General features: G+C 42.9%; 1 protein-coding gene across 4 annotated transcripts in view; it reads right to left on the minus strand.

Annotated features, from left to right (window-relative positions):
* hsd3b7 (hydroxy-delta-5-steroid dehydrogenase, 3 beta- and steroid delta-isomerase) overlaps window positions 1–15000 on the minus strand; it is a 77876-nt gene that overhangs the window by 26617 nt on the left and 36259 nt on the right. For all 4 annotated transcript variants that reach the window (XM_058411384.1, XM_058411365.1, XM_058411375.1 and 1 more), the window contains 2 exons: window positions 13475–13630; window positions 6029–6137 (listed from right to left, as the gene is read on the minus strand). In XM_058411384.1, coding sequence (XP_058267367.1) covers window positions 6029–6137; window positions 13475–13630 — 265 coding nt within the window. The remainder of the gene's footprint in view (window positions 1–6028; window positions 6138–13474; window positions 13631–15000) is intronic.

Below are 15000 nucleotides of genomic sequence, written 5' to 3' on the forward strand. Positions count from 1 at the left end.
CAGCTGTGTTATCAATTATCGATCTTTCAGGCACACAATAGGACTGATCATTACATATTATTTGCCCCATCACTTCCTTTAGCCGATTAGCCAAGGTTTTTGATAGTATTTTTAAATCGACACATAAAAGGGATACTGGTCTCCAATTCTTAATTTCCTTCAAATCGCCTTTCTTTGGTAATAATGTTAACACTGCATGCCTACAACTTAAAGGTAGCTTCCTCCTTACTACACTGTCATGAACAACCTCTAAGAAATCACTATCTAAAATACCCCAATAAGCTTTGTAGAACCCTACTGTGAGGCCATCAATTCCTGGAGCTCTATTATTGTCCATGCCTCATATAACTCTCTCTCAGTTAGTTGTGCCACTAATTTCGCCTTCGCTGTTTCCTCTACCTGCGGTAAATCATTCAGGAAATCTTCTCACAATTGTCTATCTTCCACATATTCACTTTTATAACGTTCCCCATAGAACTCGACAATCCTCCGACGTATATCTGACGCTTCGCTTAGCTCCCGTCCATTAGTGTCTTTAAGGCAATGAATAAATCTACTTTGGCCATTCTTCTTTTCTAGACCAAAAAAAAAGTGTCCATCTCAGAAAAATCCTGGAAGTGAGATCTAATTAAGGCCCCTTGTGCTTTATATCCCAACAAGTAACCCCATAACATTCTTCTTTTCTTTTAAAATCTGAACATACTCAATTTTCCCTGTTACTTCGATCAGACCCTGAATTTCAATAATATCATTTTCAATGACTTGAACCTTTTTAGCTATACTCCTAGTGACACTGAAATATTATTTACACAATTGTTGTATTTGTTTTTTTTCCAATTTACCACCATTGTTGCAAATTTGAAAACATTCTCTTTTTTGCCCTCCATTTTCTCCAAAAAACACTCTTTAAAATGTGAATCTTCCAACAAAACACTATTAAAAATCCAATATGCACTCTTTTTTAAGAAAGTTAATAGAGACACTGGCTGTCACCTTTGAATGATCCGAAAAAGTAACTGGATTATCACATGATCTCATGACTTGTAACTGATGTCTAAAACAATAAATTCGATCTAGTCTTGCCATAGATGGCAAATTTTCTTTTATTTGTACCCATGCGTATTGTCTGACATTTCCATTTAGCTCTCTCCACACATCTACCCAATCATTTGCTTCAATAAGATGCGTCATAGACTTCCTTGAAGCTGTGTGAGGTTCTAAATGATTTCTGTCTATTTCATTCACTGTACAATTAAAGTCCCCCGCCAGAATGAGATAATGTTCAGGATCACAGTCTTGTAGTACATTGGTTAAGATCTGTAAAAAGGCCATCCGTTCAGCTGCCAATACGGGAACATAAACATTTATCAAAGTAAAGGAATTTTTATCATATTATGCAACAACTTTTAAAAGCCTTCCTTTCACAACCTCTTCCACTTCATAACGTATCGGAGGGAGACTCCTTGCAAAAAAGATTCCAACACCAGCACTTATGTTAGTTTTATGGCACTACAGTTCCATCCCATTCTTTTTTCCAATCAACCTCATTAAGAAGATCACTATGTGTCTCTTGTACAAAAGCTACAACATTTACAACTATCAACATTTTTCATTTTCAGCACTTGAAAAAGCTGGCTTCTTTTCCTTAACTCTCTTGCTCCATTTAAGTTTACTGTAGTTACTTTTAAATCAATAATTAGAAAAAGAAAAAGACTCCAAATTAAAACCCGCCCATCTGAGCAACACCGAGCTGTTTTCCATTTAATTTCCATCATCACACAATTGCTCTCCCTGCAATCTTTTTTAAACGATGTATATGTCCTGACTTGATAAACATCCCTCACCTCTTTGCTTCATCAAGAATTTAGCCGAATCAATGAAGAGCTCACAATCAGGAAAAAAACTCAGTTACTACCACATTTCTTTTGCCTTTTATACTACTCAAAAATTTTTCTACTCTTTCTAATCTATATCCACTCTCCGTCCTTGCTCCATGTCCAAAAACTCTGCCTCTCCGTAACTAAAAACAGACCAATCATCAGCAGAAGAGTCATCTGACACTTCATCTGTATCTTCTTTATCTTTCACTGCTTCCTGACTTTTTCTAAATGCTTTGTGACATTTCAGCTTCTATTACATGACTGTCTTTTACCTCACTTTTCCTTCCTTCCACCCTTCCCATTTCCTCGTTTTCTCTGGGATTTCCACCAGTCAACATGTTTCAGAAGAGGGGATTTACAACCTAGTGGTATCTTTTTCCATGTCTTTGTAATTCACGCTCAATTATTTTCTCTTCGCTAATGAACGGAGGGACGTTGCAAAGAACTTTCCTCGCAGGATCTGCAAGCGGAAAAACTTGAAAATACTCTTCTAGCACATTCCTCAACAGAAACTTCCACACCAACCGGTATTTTAATACCATGCCTCCTCGACAAGCGCTCGAGCACCATGCCTCAAAAAGAGAGGCCCGAGGATTCACTTCAAAACACCGCTCCCAAATAACTCTGTTTGCCCCAACCAACACAAAACATGAAATCATTCACTGCAAGATAGACAAAGTCAGAAAATAAGGAGGAAAAGCACTCACCACACTCTCAACCATGCACCTCACTCACGCGCTCACCACACTCGCGCATGCGCAGAAAGAGAGAGAGAGAGAGAGAGAGAGAGAAACAGAGAGAGAGAGAGGGAGAGAAAAAGAGAGAAACAGAGAGAGAGAGGGAGAGAAACAGAGAAACAGAGAGAGAGAAATTAAAAAATACATTTTGAAATTCAGAGAAGAAAATTCTTCCATCAGGAGCGTGGAGTGAGACAGGGCTGCTGCCTGAGCCCAACACTCTTTAATATATATATTAATGAATTGGTCTCCATATTAGATCGCTCGACAACACCCGGTCTCACTTTACACCACTCAGAGGTCAAATTCCTGCTGTACACAGATGACCTGGTCCTGCTGTCCCCCAGTGTTCAGTTCTACAGCAGAACCTGGACCTGCTGCAGCAGTACTGTCAGACCCGGGCCCTGACCATCAACCTCAAAAAGACCAAAACTATTATCTTTTTACATTTTATCTGTTTCCATTTCCAGATGTCACGGAAACACAACACAGTTCACCATAGGAACACACAAAATAGAAAACTGTAAAGAGTACAGCTACTTAGGAAACGGAGTTCCACAGGAAGTTTCAGTCCAGCAGTGAATGAGCTGACCGAGATCACACACAGGGCATTCTACACCATCAAAAAACACATTCAGGTCCTCAGATATATATATATATATATATCAGGGATATATTGACTGATCTTACAAGGACTCAAATTAAAAAGGACCCATTGCTTTTCCTCTTGATGGATGATTCCCCTCTGTCACTGTCTGCAAATCAAAAAAGGATTCTGTTCATTGCCCTTACTGCTGCTAAAAAGGTTATTCTGAAACTGTGGATAGATCCAGACATTGCTTTTTTAGAGTGTTCTACAGCCAAAGTGCCTGGCGCCAACAGAAGGACAATATCATTTTGGTTGGACCTTATTGAGATTGAGATCAGACCTAGTGAAACCTTGAGATATACTTCTTATCCCTCTAATTATGTATGCATCTGGATGTGTTTATGTTTATACTATGTGTGCATATACATGTATGAAGTACAGGGTATATACTGTATATATATACGTATGTACATGTATATATGTATCTATATCTATATATATATATGTAACATGGGTGGATCTTGGGCTTTGTTGTAAATAGTTGTAATCAAAATTGTTTCAGAAATAAAGAATAAAAAAATAAATAAAAAAAACACATTCAGATCCACATCCCAATTCCAATCTGGATCAAATTATTCCAATCAATAATCCAACCTATTCTGCTGTACGGGAGTGAGGTCTGGGGGCCACTGACACACCAAAACTTTACACAATGGGATAAACACCCAGCTGAAATCATCCACACACAATTCTGTAAATCCATTCTACAAATCCACAGGAACACCACAAACACCGGCTGCCGAGACGAATCAGGCCGATTCAGAATTCAGAAAAGATCCATCAAATATCATCTCCACCTAAAACACAGTGACCCTCAGAGCTCTCACTACAAACACAGTGACCCCCAGAGCTATCACTACAAACACAGTGACCCTCAGAGCTATCACTACAAACACAGTGACCCCCAGAGCTCTCACTACAAACACAGTGACCCTCAGAGCTCTCACTACAAACACAGTGACCCTCAGAGCTATCACTACAAACACAGTGACCCTCAGAGCTCTCACTACAAACACAGTGACCCCCAGAGCTCTCACTACAAACACAGTGACCCCCAGAGCTCTCACTACAAACACAGTGACCCTCAGAGCTCTCACTACAAACACAGTGACCCCCAGAGCTATCACTACAAACACAGTGACCCCCAGAGCTCTCACCACAAACACAGTGACCCCTCAGAGCTATCACTACAAACACAGTGACCCCCAGAGCTCTCACCACAAACACAGTGACCCCCAGAGCTCTCACTACAAACACAGTGACCCTCAGAGCTCTCACTACAAACACAGTGACCCTCAGAGCTCTCACTACAAACACAGTGACCCCCAGAGCTCTCACTACAAACACAGTGACCCCCAGAGCTCTCACCACAAACACAGTGACCCCTCAGAGCTATCACTACAAACACAGTGACCCCCAGAGCTATCACTACAAACACAGTGACCCCCAGAGCTCTCACCACAAACACAGTGACCCTCAGAGCTCTCACTACAAACACAGTGACCCTCAGAGCTCTCACTACAAACACAGTGACCCTCAGAGCTATCATCACAAACACAGTGACCCCCAGAGCTCTCACCACAAACACAGTGACCCTCAGAGCTCTCACTACAAACACAGTGACCCTCAGAGCTCTCACTACAAACACAGTGACCCCCAGAGCTCTCACCACAAACACAGTGACCCCCAGAGCTCTCACTACAAAGCCCTGCAGTGCCAAGAGCTGAGCAGAGAGAAGAGTGTCCTCACCAGTGGACACAGAGCTGCACTTCCTAACAGAATGTAAAAAATTCCAACATCTACGTCAAATATATTTCAACACATTCCAGTTAATCCATCCCCAGTTCTCCCTCCTGACCAACACTGACCAACTGACCATCCTATTGGGGGAGAGGAAGGAGAGCTGTGTTCTAGCAGGACAGTACGTATCTGCCTGCCACAAGCTGAGGGACAGTGAGTGACCCACCCAAACACACACACACACGTTCATGTTCATGTTCTCAGTAATGTGTTTGTTGATAAGAGATGTTCTTCTCTTTACATTAATGCTTTGGCAATACTGTACATGTATATGGTCATGCCAATAAAGCTTACTGACACTGAAATTGAAATTGAGAGAGAGAGAGAGAGAGAGAGAGAAAGAAGGGGGGGATGTCATTAAAATCACATCTGTTTTACTCCTTAGCCACATGGCAGAGATGTCTGAGGAGAATTAAAGATGATGGAGGGAGGAGGTGAGAGTGATAGAGAGAGGGAGGAGGTGAGAGTGATAGAGAGAGGGAGGAGGTGAGAGTGATAGAGAGAGGGAGGAGTTGAGAGTGATAGAGAGAGGGAGGAGTTGAGAGTGATAGAGAGAGGGAGGAGGTGAGAGTGATAGAGAGAGGGAGGAGTTGAGAGTGATAGAGAGAGGGAGGAGGTTTAAATATTTGTGTTTTTCCAAGATAAACTGCCACTTCAACGTTTCTGTGTTTAAAAGCACATTCATTCTGTCAGGTAGATCCAGCAGTAATGAGGCTCTGAATGCTAGCTATCTACAGTGCACGCTAGTCACATATGCTAGTCATGTATGCTAGTCACACTAGCATTGTTCCAGTCAAACAAACTTAGGGGACTTCTTTCTGTAATGTGCTGTTTAATTAACAGAAGGAGTCTCCAGTGAGAGAGAGAGAGAGAGAGAGAGAGAGAGAGAGAGAGGGAAATGGTCAGCTGTTACACTCAGATCATGTGATGAGGTCATGTTAAAGTGATCAGAACAGACTGACCTGATGAAGGTGTCTCCCTTCACGTTGGGTCCGATCACCTCCATGCTGCTGGTGTACACCAGGTGCTGGATCCCGAGCTCCTGACACGCCTTAATCACGTTTTCTGTTCCTGTGGATGAAGGACACAGAGACAGACGTGACGCTCCGGAGCTTTCACACACAACGTGAGAGGTTTAATTTTTAAGAGAAGGTTTTGTTCATTTGAAGAGTTTAAAGTTTGATGTGAGTTTTAAACATTGGAACACATCAGACCTCTGTAGGTTCATGGTGAGGAACAGGATCTCAGGAAAGCTGTTAATGTTTGAGATAAAAAGTGACTTGTCGAGGAATTCTCTCCTTTAGCCTGCTCTGGAGAAACATGTGAAAAGGAGCTCATACGGGAGAGCTGCTGGACATTGTGTTTTTATAACCTTACCTGGACTCCAGGATACAAAAGAAATAACACATCAGAGCAGTTTCATAACACAACAATGTTGCTTTGTTTGTTTGTTTGTTGGTCAGTCTGCAGGAGGTCTGGGGTTAAATCCAGGACATTTATTTGAACTTCCAGAAAGTTCCTGCACGTCTCTGAGGCGTAACTTGGCTCCTCATCATGTTTTTAATAGTCTGTTTGGCTCGTCTGGCTGAATTGCTGCCTGAGCCATCAGATGTGAAGTGAGATGATGATGATTTCACCTCAGAAGGAAGAGAAGCATGGAGACTTTCTCTTTCAGATCTTTTGTTTTTCTTGTCATAATAATGAGTCTCTTCTTCCTCCAGCTCAGAACAAACCTCCTGTGTTCCTGGCTCTGACCTGAGGGAGGTGAAGACGCTGCTTTCTGACTCATCTCTGATTCTCTGGCTAGTTCCTGTTATCTAATGCGAGCGCTCATGATAAACACGGCTCTGTTGGAGTTCACAAACACACATCACACTGGAAAGCAGAGCAAAACAAGCAAGACCACAGAGAGTTCTGACCTCCAGCAGAGAACTAGACCTGTGGAGAAGGTGAGCTGTGGAGAAGGTGAGCTGTGGAGATGATGACCTGTGGAGAACGTGACCCTTGGCTACTTTTTCACATTACACGGAGCCAGAGGACGAAGATAAAAACCTGGATACAATTCAGAATGAAAAGAAGGCTGTTAAACCATTTATTAAAGAACGTGTTTCATCTTGATCATCAGCTCCACTGTTCTTCACGCTCCACTGATGTGAGATGTGATGATTCTGCTTCGGCTTGACAAAATGTGTTTACATTTTCAGTCTTTGCATTTCTGACTAATTTATGAAAAAAACACTCAGTCAGTTCCTCACGTCCCGTAAACCAGCGCAGTGTAGCTCTCTCTCGCTCTATCTATCTCTCACACACACACACACACCCCTGAATGGGTGTTGTGCATGGTCATGTGACATGTATATCTCTAGTGAGACAGAGGGAGGGGGGTTGTATCACATTATCAGGTTGGCGATGTAGTAAAGTTCTGGACAGTACACAGGAAACGTGAAGTGTTTTGTATCGTTCAGTTCTGAAACCACTCTAACTACTAAAGTCAGAAGTCTGTGATGTTCTTCCATCAGTGTCACAGCGTTTCATCAGGGATGAGACAGAAAGGACGTCCAAGACCAGATAAAAGAGGACCTCCAGAACCAGATACACACTCAGAGGAGCAGAACAAGTTAAAAAGATAAAATCTAAAGAAAGATAATGAAAGCATCTAAAAATAGAAAGAGCGAGGATTACATCAGTGACTCTACAGTTGGGCATGCAAAACAAAAAATAAAGATTTCTAAGGGTTTCACTTCACCCAGTCAGATCACCTGAGAGAGAGACGTGACGACCGAAACGAGTGACGAGTGAGTTCCTTTTAATTCTGGAGCTGTTATTGTCCAGCAGTCCAACTTCAGAAGTGCTTGTCCCAAACTTCCTCAGAACTCCAGCTATACCAAAGATGTCACCACACTGGACCATCTATAAACAAATACTGCTGAAACGTTCCAGGCCGTTCCCCTCGGCTCATGTGACCTGAACACGCACCACTCAAATGTGTGAAGCCATCAGTGATGAGCAGAGTAGATACATGAAGGTCAGCTGGCCCTAATGGCATTCCGGGGTATGTGCTCAGGATATGTGCTGACCAACTGGCGCAAGACTTTTCTGGCATTCTCAACCAGTCCCTGGCCACTGTTCCCACATGTCTGGAGATCAGAACACTCATTCCAGTGCCCAAGCTTTCATCTCCAGAGTGTCTGAGTGATTTCCACCATGTTTCACTCACCCACATTGTTAAGAAGCACTTTGAGAAACTGGTTCCAAGTCACCTCATAACGCGTCTCCCACCTCCACTGGACCCACACCGGTCCCACCCACACTGCCCGAACAGGTCGAAACCATTCCCGCTGCACGTCATTCAGCCCACACACACCTGGATAACACCACCATACACATCAGGTATGACTTCAGCTCTGCATTTCCACTAAACTGATCCACCGACAGGAAATAAACCACTTCCTCGTTCTCTCTGTGAGGCGGACGTTTGTTTACTGCTGAAAAAAAGACTGGGATGACTCTGACCCTTCTAGCTGTAGGCACACTAAGCTTTCTTAACCATGACCAGAAGATAGTTGCCAGACTGTTGACCACTCACTTGAGAAAACACACAATTTCATTAACTCATCATGATTAGCAGCGTTTTATTCTGGGTAGATTTCTTTTCTCAAATGTTCGACGCTTGTTGAACCTCATGTATGATGTAGACTCTCCACAGTCCAGGGCACTTTATGACCAGATGGAGTGGTGATCTCAGTACTCAGTAGTTTAAGTTTTAAAAACGTACATTGAGATGCTTTATGCAAACCTAAAATCTGCAGTATTACTAACTGGGAGAAATCAGCTGATCTTCCTCTTTATCCTGGGACAAGGCAGGGATGTTGCAGAAGTCTCTTATTATTATTTATTTTGGATCAGGAGCTGCTGGCTGTTAGCATTCAGCATCACTGCTCTGAGTGGCCTCACCAATGGGTCAGTAGAGAAGAGGAGCTCTTTACATGCAGATGTTCTGCTTTTATTCTTAAAAGATCCTGTTGATTGAGCCTTTGCCTCCTTTAATATAAACCATTTCACTTCTTTTCCTGCTCTTCAATTAACTCGAATAAAAGCATCTTTCTTCCTCTTGGCATTAATTATCCAACAAATCAAGTCCCTTCCTTTTAAAAATGTTCATGATCATTTTATTTCTTTAGGATTGGCTAATTCCTGTAGACCCAAGAGACATATTTAAGCTCCATTTTACGGCTGCAATCAAGAACCTTAATGCTAACTCAGAAAAATGGGAGTGGTTAAAGCGGTCAGCTGTATAAATGTGATAGCTCAGTGGTTAGAGTGGGAGGGGATCAGAAGGTTGTGAGTTCAAATCCCAACTGCCACTGAGCAAGGCCCTTAACCCTCAAATGTTCAGTAAATAAATAAGAAATGTATTAATGCTAGAAAAATGGCTTTCCTTCCAAGGATTTTCTACCTTAAAAAAATTAGATTTGATTATTTTTGTCTTTTATTTAGGTTTTATGATTCATTGTATCTCTAAGGCACACTTAGAAAAATCTAAAGCGATGGGCGGGGCCGACAATGCCGCTTTTTCAACACCTTTATCAGTATTACATAGTAAGGCTGAAACGGTACTACAGTACTGCCGTATGTTGTTTCCCGGTACATGGATTCGTAATTATAGTACGAACAGAGTTCGAATCCTCAAAGTCCGAAACAGTGACCGCCTTTGAACGAACGTACCTGATTGGTCCACTGGCCACATGGATAGCCAATGAAACGGCTCGGCACACTACAAAGGAAGGTTTAATGTGAACGAAATCAAAATTGTGAATCGTATCACTCGAGGGTTTGGAAGTATTTCAGGTATAAGGATGGGTCATCAAAAGAAATGGCCATTTGTAAGTTGGGGTTAAGGGCTTTACTCAAGGGCTCAACAGTGGCAGCTTGGCAGTGCTGGGGCTTGAACCCTGATCTTCCGATCAGTGATTCAAAGGCATAACCACTTGAGCTACCGCCACCCGTGTACCACCATATAGTGTATTGTAGCATACCGAATCCCAAATACAGAGTACCGTAGCGTACAGTGAGGCTCCTGTATCTTTTTGGTATCACACAGCTCTTTGTATGTTCTCTCAATTGTAAGAATGATAATTCTCTACCTGCTTTGAGTGATGAAAACTTCCAACTGTGGAGTAACTGGGAATGTGGTAGCTTAACGTGTGGAGGACTGGTCAGAAGCTAGTGAGATCAAATCCCAGGTCCACCAAACTAAAACTGCTGCCTCCCTGAGCAAGGCCCTTAACCCTCAATCACTCCGTTTTATCAAATGAGATAAATTGTAAGTCGCTCTGGATAAGGGCGTCGACCAAATACCAGAAAAGTACAAGTGAAGAATAACAAGTATCTCTCTACATTTAGCAAATGATACCCAGATCATCACCTTCTGAGTAGACACTGATTTTCTCAATCTCATTTACAGATCCTGTATAATATTCAGCAGTTTTGTCCTGACTACAGGATTCAGTAGGAACATCACCAGTTCTTTAATCTAGTGCCTGGATTATAGACAGATGGTTTCCTTTTTCTTCTCTTCATGGGTGAACACCTCCTCTAATTATTTTAAGGTGGTTTGGGAAAAGGAGGCTGGCATCAATTTATCTGTGGTCTGAAATCCTGCAGAGAATTCATAACTGTTCCATCAGACACTAGACTTCAGTTCATTCACTTTAAATTCTACACAGATTCTACAGTGAAACTTCACAAGTAAGAACTTTACAATGAAACTCCAGAGGATCCATGCAGCTCTGTCTCTGGCTTATGATGGAGGTCATGCTGCAGAGAACTTCAGCTCATTCTTTTTGGTTCTGCCTGAACCTCCACAGGTTTTGGTGAGACGTGTTCTCCTGGGATTCTGCAGAACGTGACCAGGTTCTTCTACCTGAGATGGAATGGTTAACCTTTGGCTCCTCTGACCCAGTTTCTCACTGTCTGGTCATGATGGAAGGCCAAGAGAATCATAGTGATGGAGAGGAAACCTGCTGTTCCTCCATGTTTTCAGAGACGGCTTCCTCCAACATTTACACGGCTGTAGAACTGAAAGATTTATTCAGATCCAAATGCTGTTCCACTCTGTGATTTTTGTCCTTCACCTTTGAACTTTATTTAGGTGTTTGTCATTTATTACATCATTGGTCTTTTTATGTGTCTATTACTTTGTTTTGTTTTTTTGTATAATGTACTTAGAAAAGTAATAAACAATACATCAAAAGTGTTCCTGTCATTGTAGACACACACAGCCCTCGCCAAGATACACACACACACACACACACACACACACACACACACACACACAGCCCTCCTTTCTACTGAAACACAATCCATCAGCATACCTACAGGCTGTTGAACTTCTCTGGAGGTTCCTGCTGCACCAGGTTTCCTGAGAACTTTATCGTTTTTCCATCAACAGGTTCAGATCCATTGTGTTAAAACGTGATGAAGTTCATCGTCGTTGTCATGGAGATGCCAGCTGTCATGTACTGCAGGAAGGGAGAGGGGGCAGGTGCAGAGGAAAGATCTGGGTCGAGTTCTTTACTGGCAGGAAGCTGAATTTTACACATGGAATTGTGACCTTGAGAGAAATTCCGTACTTAACGCTTCATCTCTGAAAGAGGAAGTGTCTCAGAAACATGGATGCTAGAGAGAACCTTTTCAGCGGCCGTATATTTTAATGTGAACATCATAGATCAGACTAAAGAAGAAGACGTCTGATCTCTGTGATTGCTGGTGTCTGATGTGCTGGTTTGAGGTTTTCACTATACAGCAGTTTACCTGCTGATCTCCTGCTGGGATTTTCACACAGTGAGCAGATCTGCAGGCTGAAGCACCATGATGAGAGTGATCAGAGGAGAAAGATCAGACAGTAACTCAGATAATCACTCTGTACAGATGTGTTGAGCAGAAAAGCATCTCAGGATGAACAACACCATGAAGCAGATGAGCTACAACAGCAGAAAAACAAGCCAGGTGCTCCTTCTTTCAGCCAATAACAGAAAGATGAGGCTGAAGTGGACTCCGAATCACCAAGTCTGGACAGGTGAAGACAGAGAAACACAACCTGGTCTGATGATGTTAGGTTTCTGCTGAGGAACGCAGACTTACAGTCAGAGTTTAGCACCAACAGCATGAATCCATGGAATCCATATCCTGCCTTGTGTCAGCAGTCCAGGCTGGTGGAGGTGGTGTGATGGTGTGGGGAATCTTTTCTCTACAAACTTTGGGCTTGAATGTGCATCCAGTTTACCATCTTCTAATGGCTACGTCCAGCATGATAACATGTCACGGAGAAAAGTCTCCTCAATCTGGTGGCATGAACATGTTATTCAGCGTTCTTCCCAGTAACCGGATCAGAATCCGCTAGAACGGCTTTGGGATGAAGTAGAGCAGGAAATTCATAATGTTAAAGTGCTCCAGAAACATCTCCAGGAGTTGTGTCATCATCTCAACAAGGAGCTCAGAGGAAAGTTTTCATCATCTCCTGGAACCCAGGCCACTGCTTTCAGTCTGTTAGAAGAGGACGAGTTCCAGAGTGAGGAAAGATCTTCATCACCGTCATGTCTGGTACAGTGGAGATTCTTCATAACTAAAATCATCATCACTAAAAATGAAAGAGTGACATGAAGCGAAGAAGATGAAGTAAAACAGCAGCAGAGACACCGAGATGAAGCTTCAGATGGTTTAGGAAGAGAAAAAGAAGGCGTGTGAAGTTCATGTAACTGTGTACTTTTTGGACCAATTTTTGGATCACAGAGAGAGAACATGACCTCAGAGAGAGACCATGACATCAGAAAGAGACCATGACCTCAGACCACACATCTCTCTGCATCTCTTCTGTTTCACATCAGCAGCTGGATTTAATAAGAGCTCCACCAGCTACATCACCACACGCCCAACTCTCCCACTTGTTCCTTCCTCATCACTCCATCACTTTTTCCACTCCTCCTGATCAAACCTCCTTCCTCCTTCCTGAACTGTTCCAACATCTGATTGGAAACATTGAGGTGTTTCCATTCCAACTCCAGCAGCAGCCCATAGCATAAAGGTTCCAGATGAAACCGAGCCTTGAGCAGAACCTAAGAGCTTGAGTTCAGAAGATATGAAGGTTCTAGCTCTGTACAGGTGTTCCACTGAAAGAGGAAGTCTCTCAGAAACACTTCAGGGTGCTAGAGAGAACCCTTTTCAGCATCCCAATGGCTCAAACTTTCTAAAAATAAAAGTGTGAAACCTCCTGCTTATTCTCCATAAACACGCCATGGTGTGTGTGTACATGTGTGTGTGTGTGTACATGTGTGTGTGTGTGATGAGGTCAGTACTTATCATGCTCCTCTAGAATAATCTGTAAATCTGTGGTTTGAATCTTTTCTCACCTCCAACGTTGACGCTGTAAATGGTTTCTTCTGGGACTCGGTACCACACGTCCACCAGACTGGCAGAATGGACCACCAGGTCAGCTCCATGACACGCCTCCAAAACACTGCAGTAATCCGTAATGTCACCCTGAATGACCACCACCTTCACCCACTCTGAGAGAGAGACAGAGAGAGAGACAGAGACAGAGAGAGAGAAACAGAGCCAGAGAGAGACAGAGAGAGAGAGAGACAGAGAGAGAAACAGAGACAGAGAGAGACAGAGAGAGAGAAACAGAGACAGAGAGACAGACAGAGAGAGACAGAGAGAGAGAAACAGAGCCAGAGAGAGACAGAGAGAGAGAGAGAGAGAGAGAGAGAGAGAGAGAGAGAGAGAGACAGAGAGAAACAGAGACAGAGAGAGACAGAGACAGAGAGAGAGAGAGAGAGAGAGACAGAGAGAGAGAAACAGAGACAGAGAGAGAGAAACAGAGATAGAGACAGAGAGAGAGAGACAGAGAGAGAGAAACAGAGACAGAGAGACAGACAGAGAGAGACAGAGAGAGAGAGAGAGAGAGACAGAGAGAGAGAGAGAGAGAGACAGAGAGAGAGAGAGAGAGAGACAGAGAGAGAGAGAAACAGAGACAGAGAGAGAGAGAGAGAGAGAAACAGAGCCAGAGAGAGAGAGAGAGAGACAGAGAGAGAGAGAGAAACAGAGCCAGAGAGAGACAGAGAGAGAGAGAGACAGAGAGAAGGAGAGACTTGACTTTCCAAAACATGAAAACATTTCTTTAAAGAATGAGTAATAAGTAAAATAAATGATTACAAGAGCTCATTAAACCCCACCCTGTGTGTTGAGAGTGTATGTGTGTGTGTGTGTGTGTGTTGAGAGTGTATGTGTGTGTGTGTGTGTGTGTTGAGAGTGTATGTGTGTGTGTGTGTGTGTGTTGAGAGTGTATGTGTGTGTGTGTGTGTGTGTTGAGAGTTTATGTGTGTGTGTGTGTTGAGAGTTTGTGTGTGTGTGTGTTGAGAGTGTATGTGTGTGTGTGTGTGTGTGTTGAGAGTGTATGTGTGTGTGTGTGTGTGTGTGTTGAGAGTGTATGTGTGTGTGTGTGTGTGTTGAGAGTGTATGTGTGTGTGTGTGTGTGTGTTGAGAGTGTATGTGTGTGTGTTGAGAGTTTATGTGTGTGTGTGTGTTGAGAGTTTATGTGTGTGTGTGTGTTGAGAGTGTATGTGTGTGTGTGTGTGTGTGTGTTGAGAGTGTATGTGTGTGTGTGTGTGTGTGTTGAGAGTGTATGTGTGTGTGTGTGTTGAGAGTGTATGTGTGTGTGTTGAGAGTGTATGTGTGTGTGTGTGTGTTGAGAGTGTATGTGTGTGTGTGTGTTGAGAGTGTGTGTGTGTGTGTGTTGAGAGTGTGTGTGTGTGTGTGTTGAGAGTGTATGTGTGTGTGTTGAGAGTGTGTGTGTGTGTGTTGAGAGTGTGTGTGTGTGTGTGTGTTGAGAGTGTATGTGTGTGTGTGTTGAGAGTGTGTGTGTTGAGAGTGTATG

Source organism: Hemibagrus wyckioides, linkage group LG02, assembly GCF_019097595.1.
Source record: "Hemibagrus wyckioides isolate EC202008001 linkage group LG02, SWU_Hwy_1.0, whole genome shotgun sequence".
In the NCBI taxonomy this organism is placed as follows: Eukaryota; Metazoa; Chordata; class Actinopteri; order Siluriformes; family Bagridae; genus Hemibagrus; species Hemibagrus wyckioides.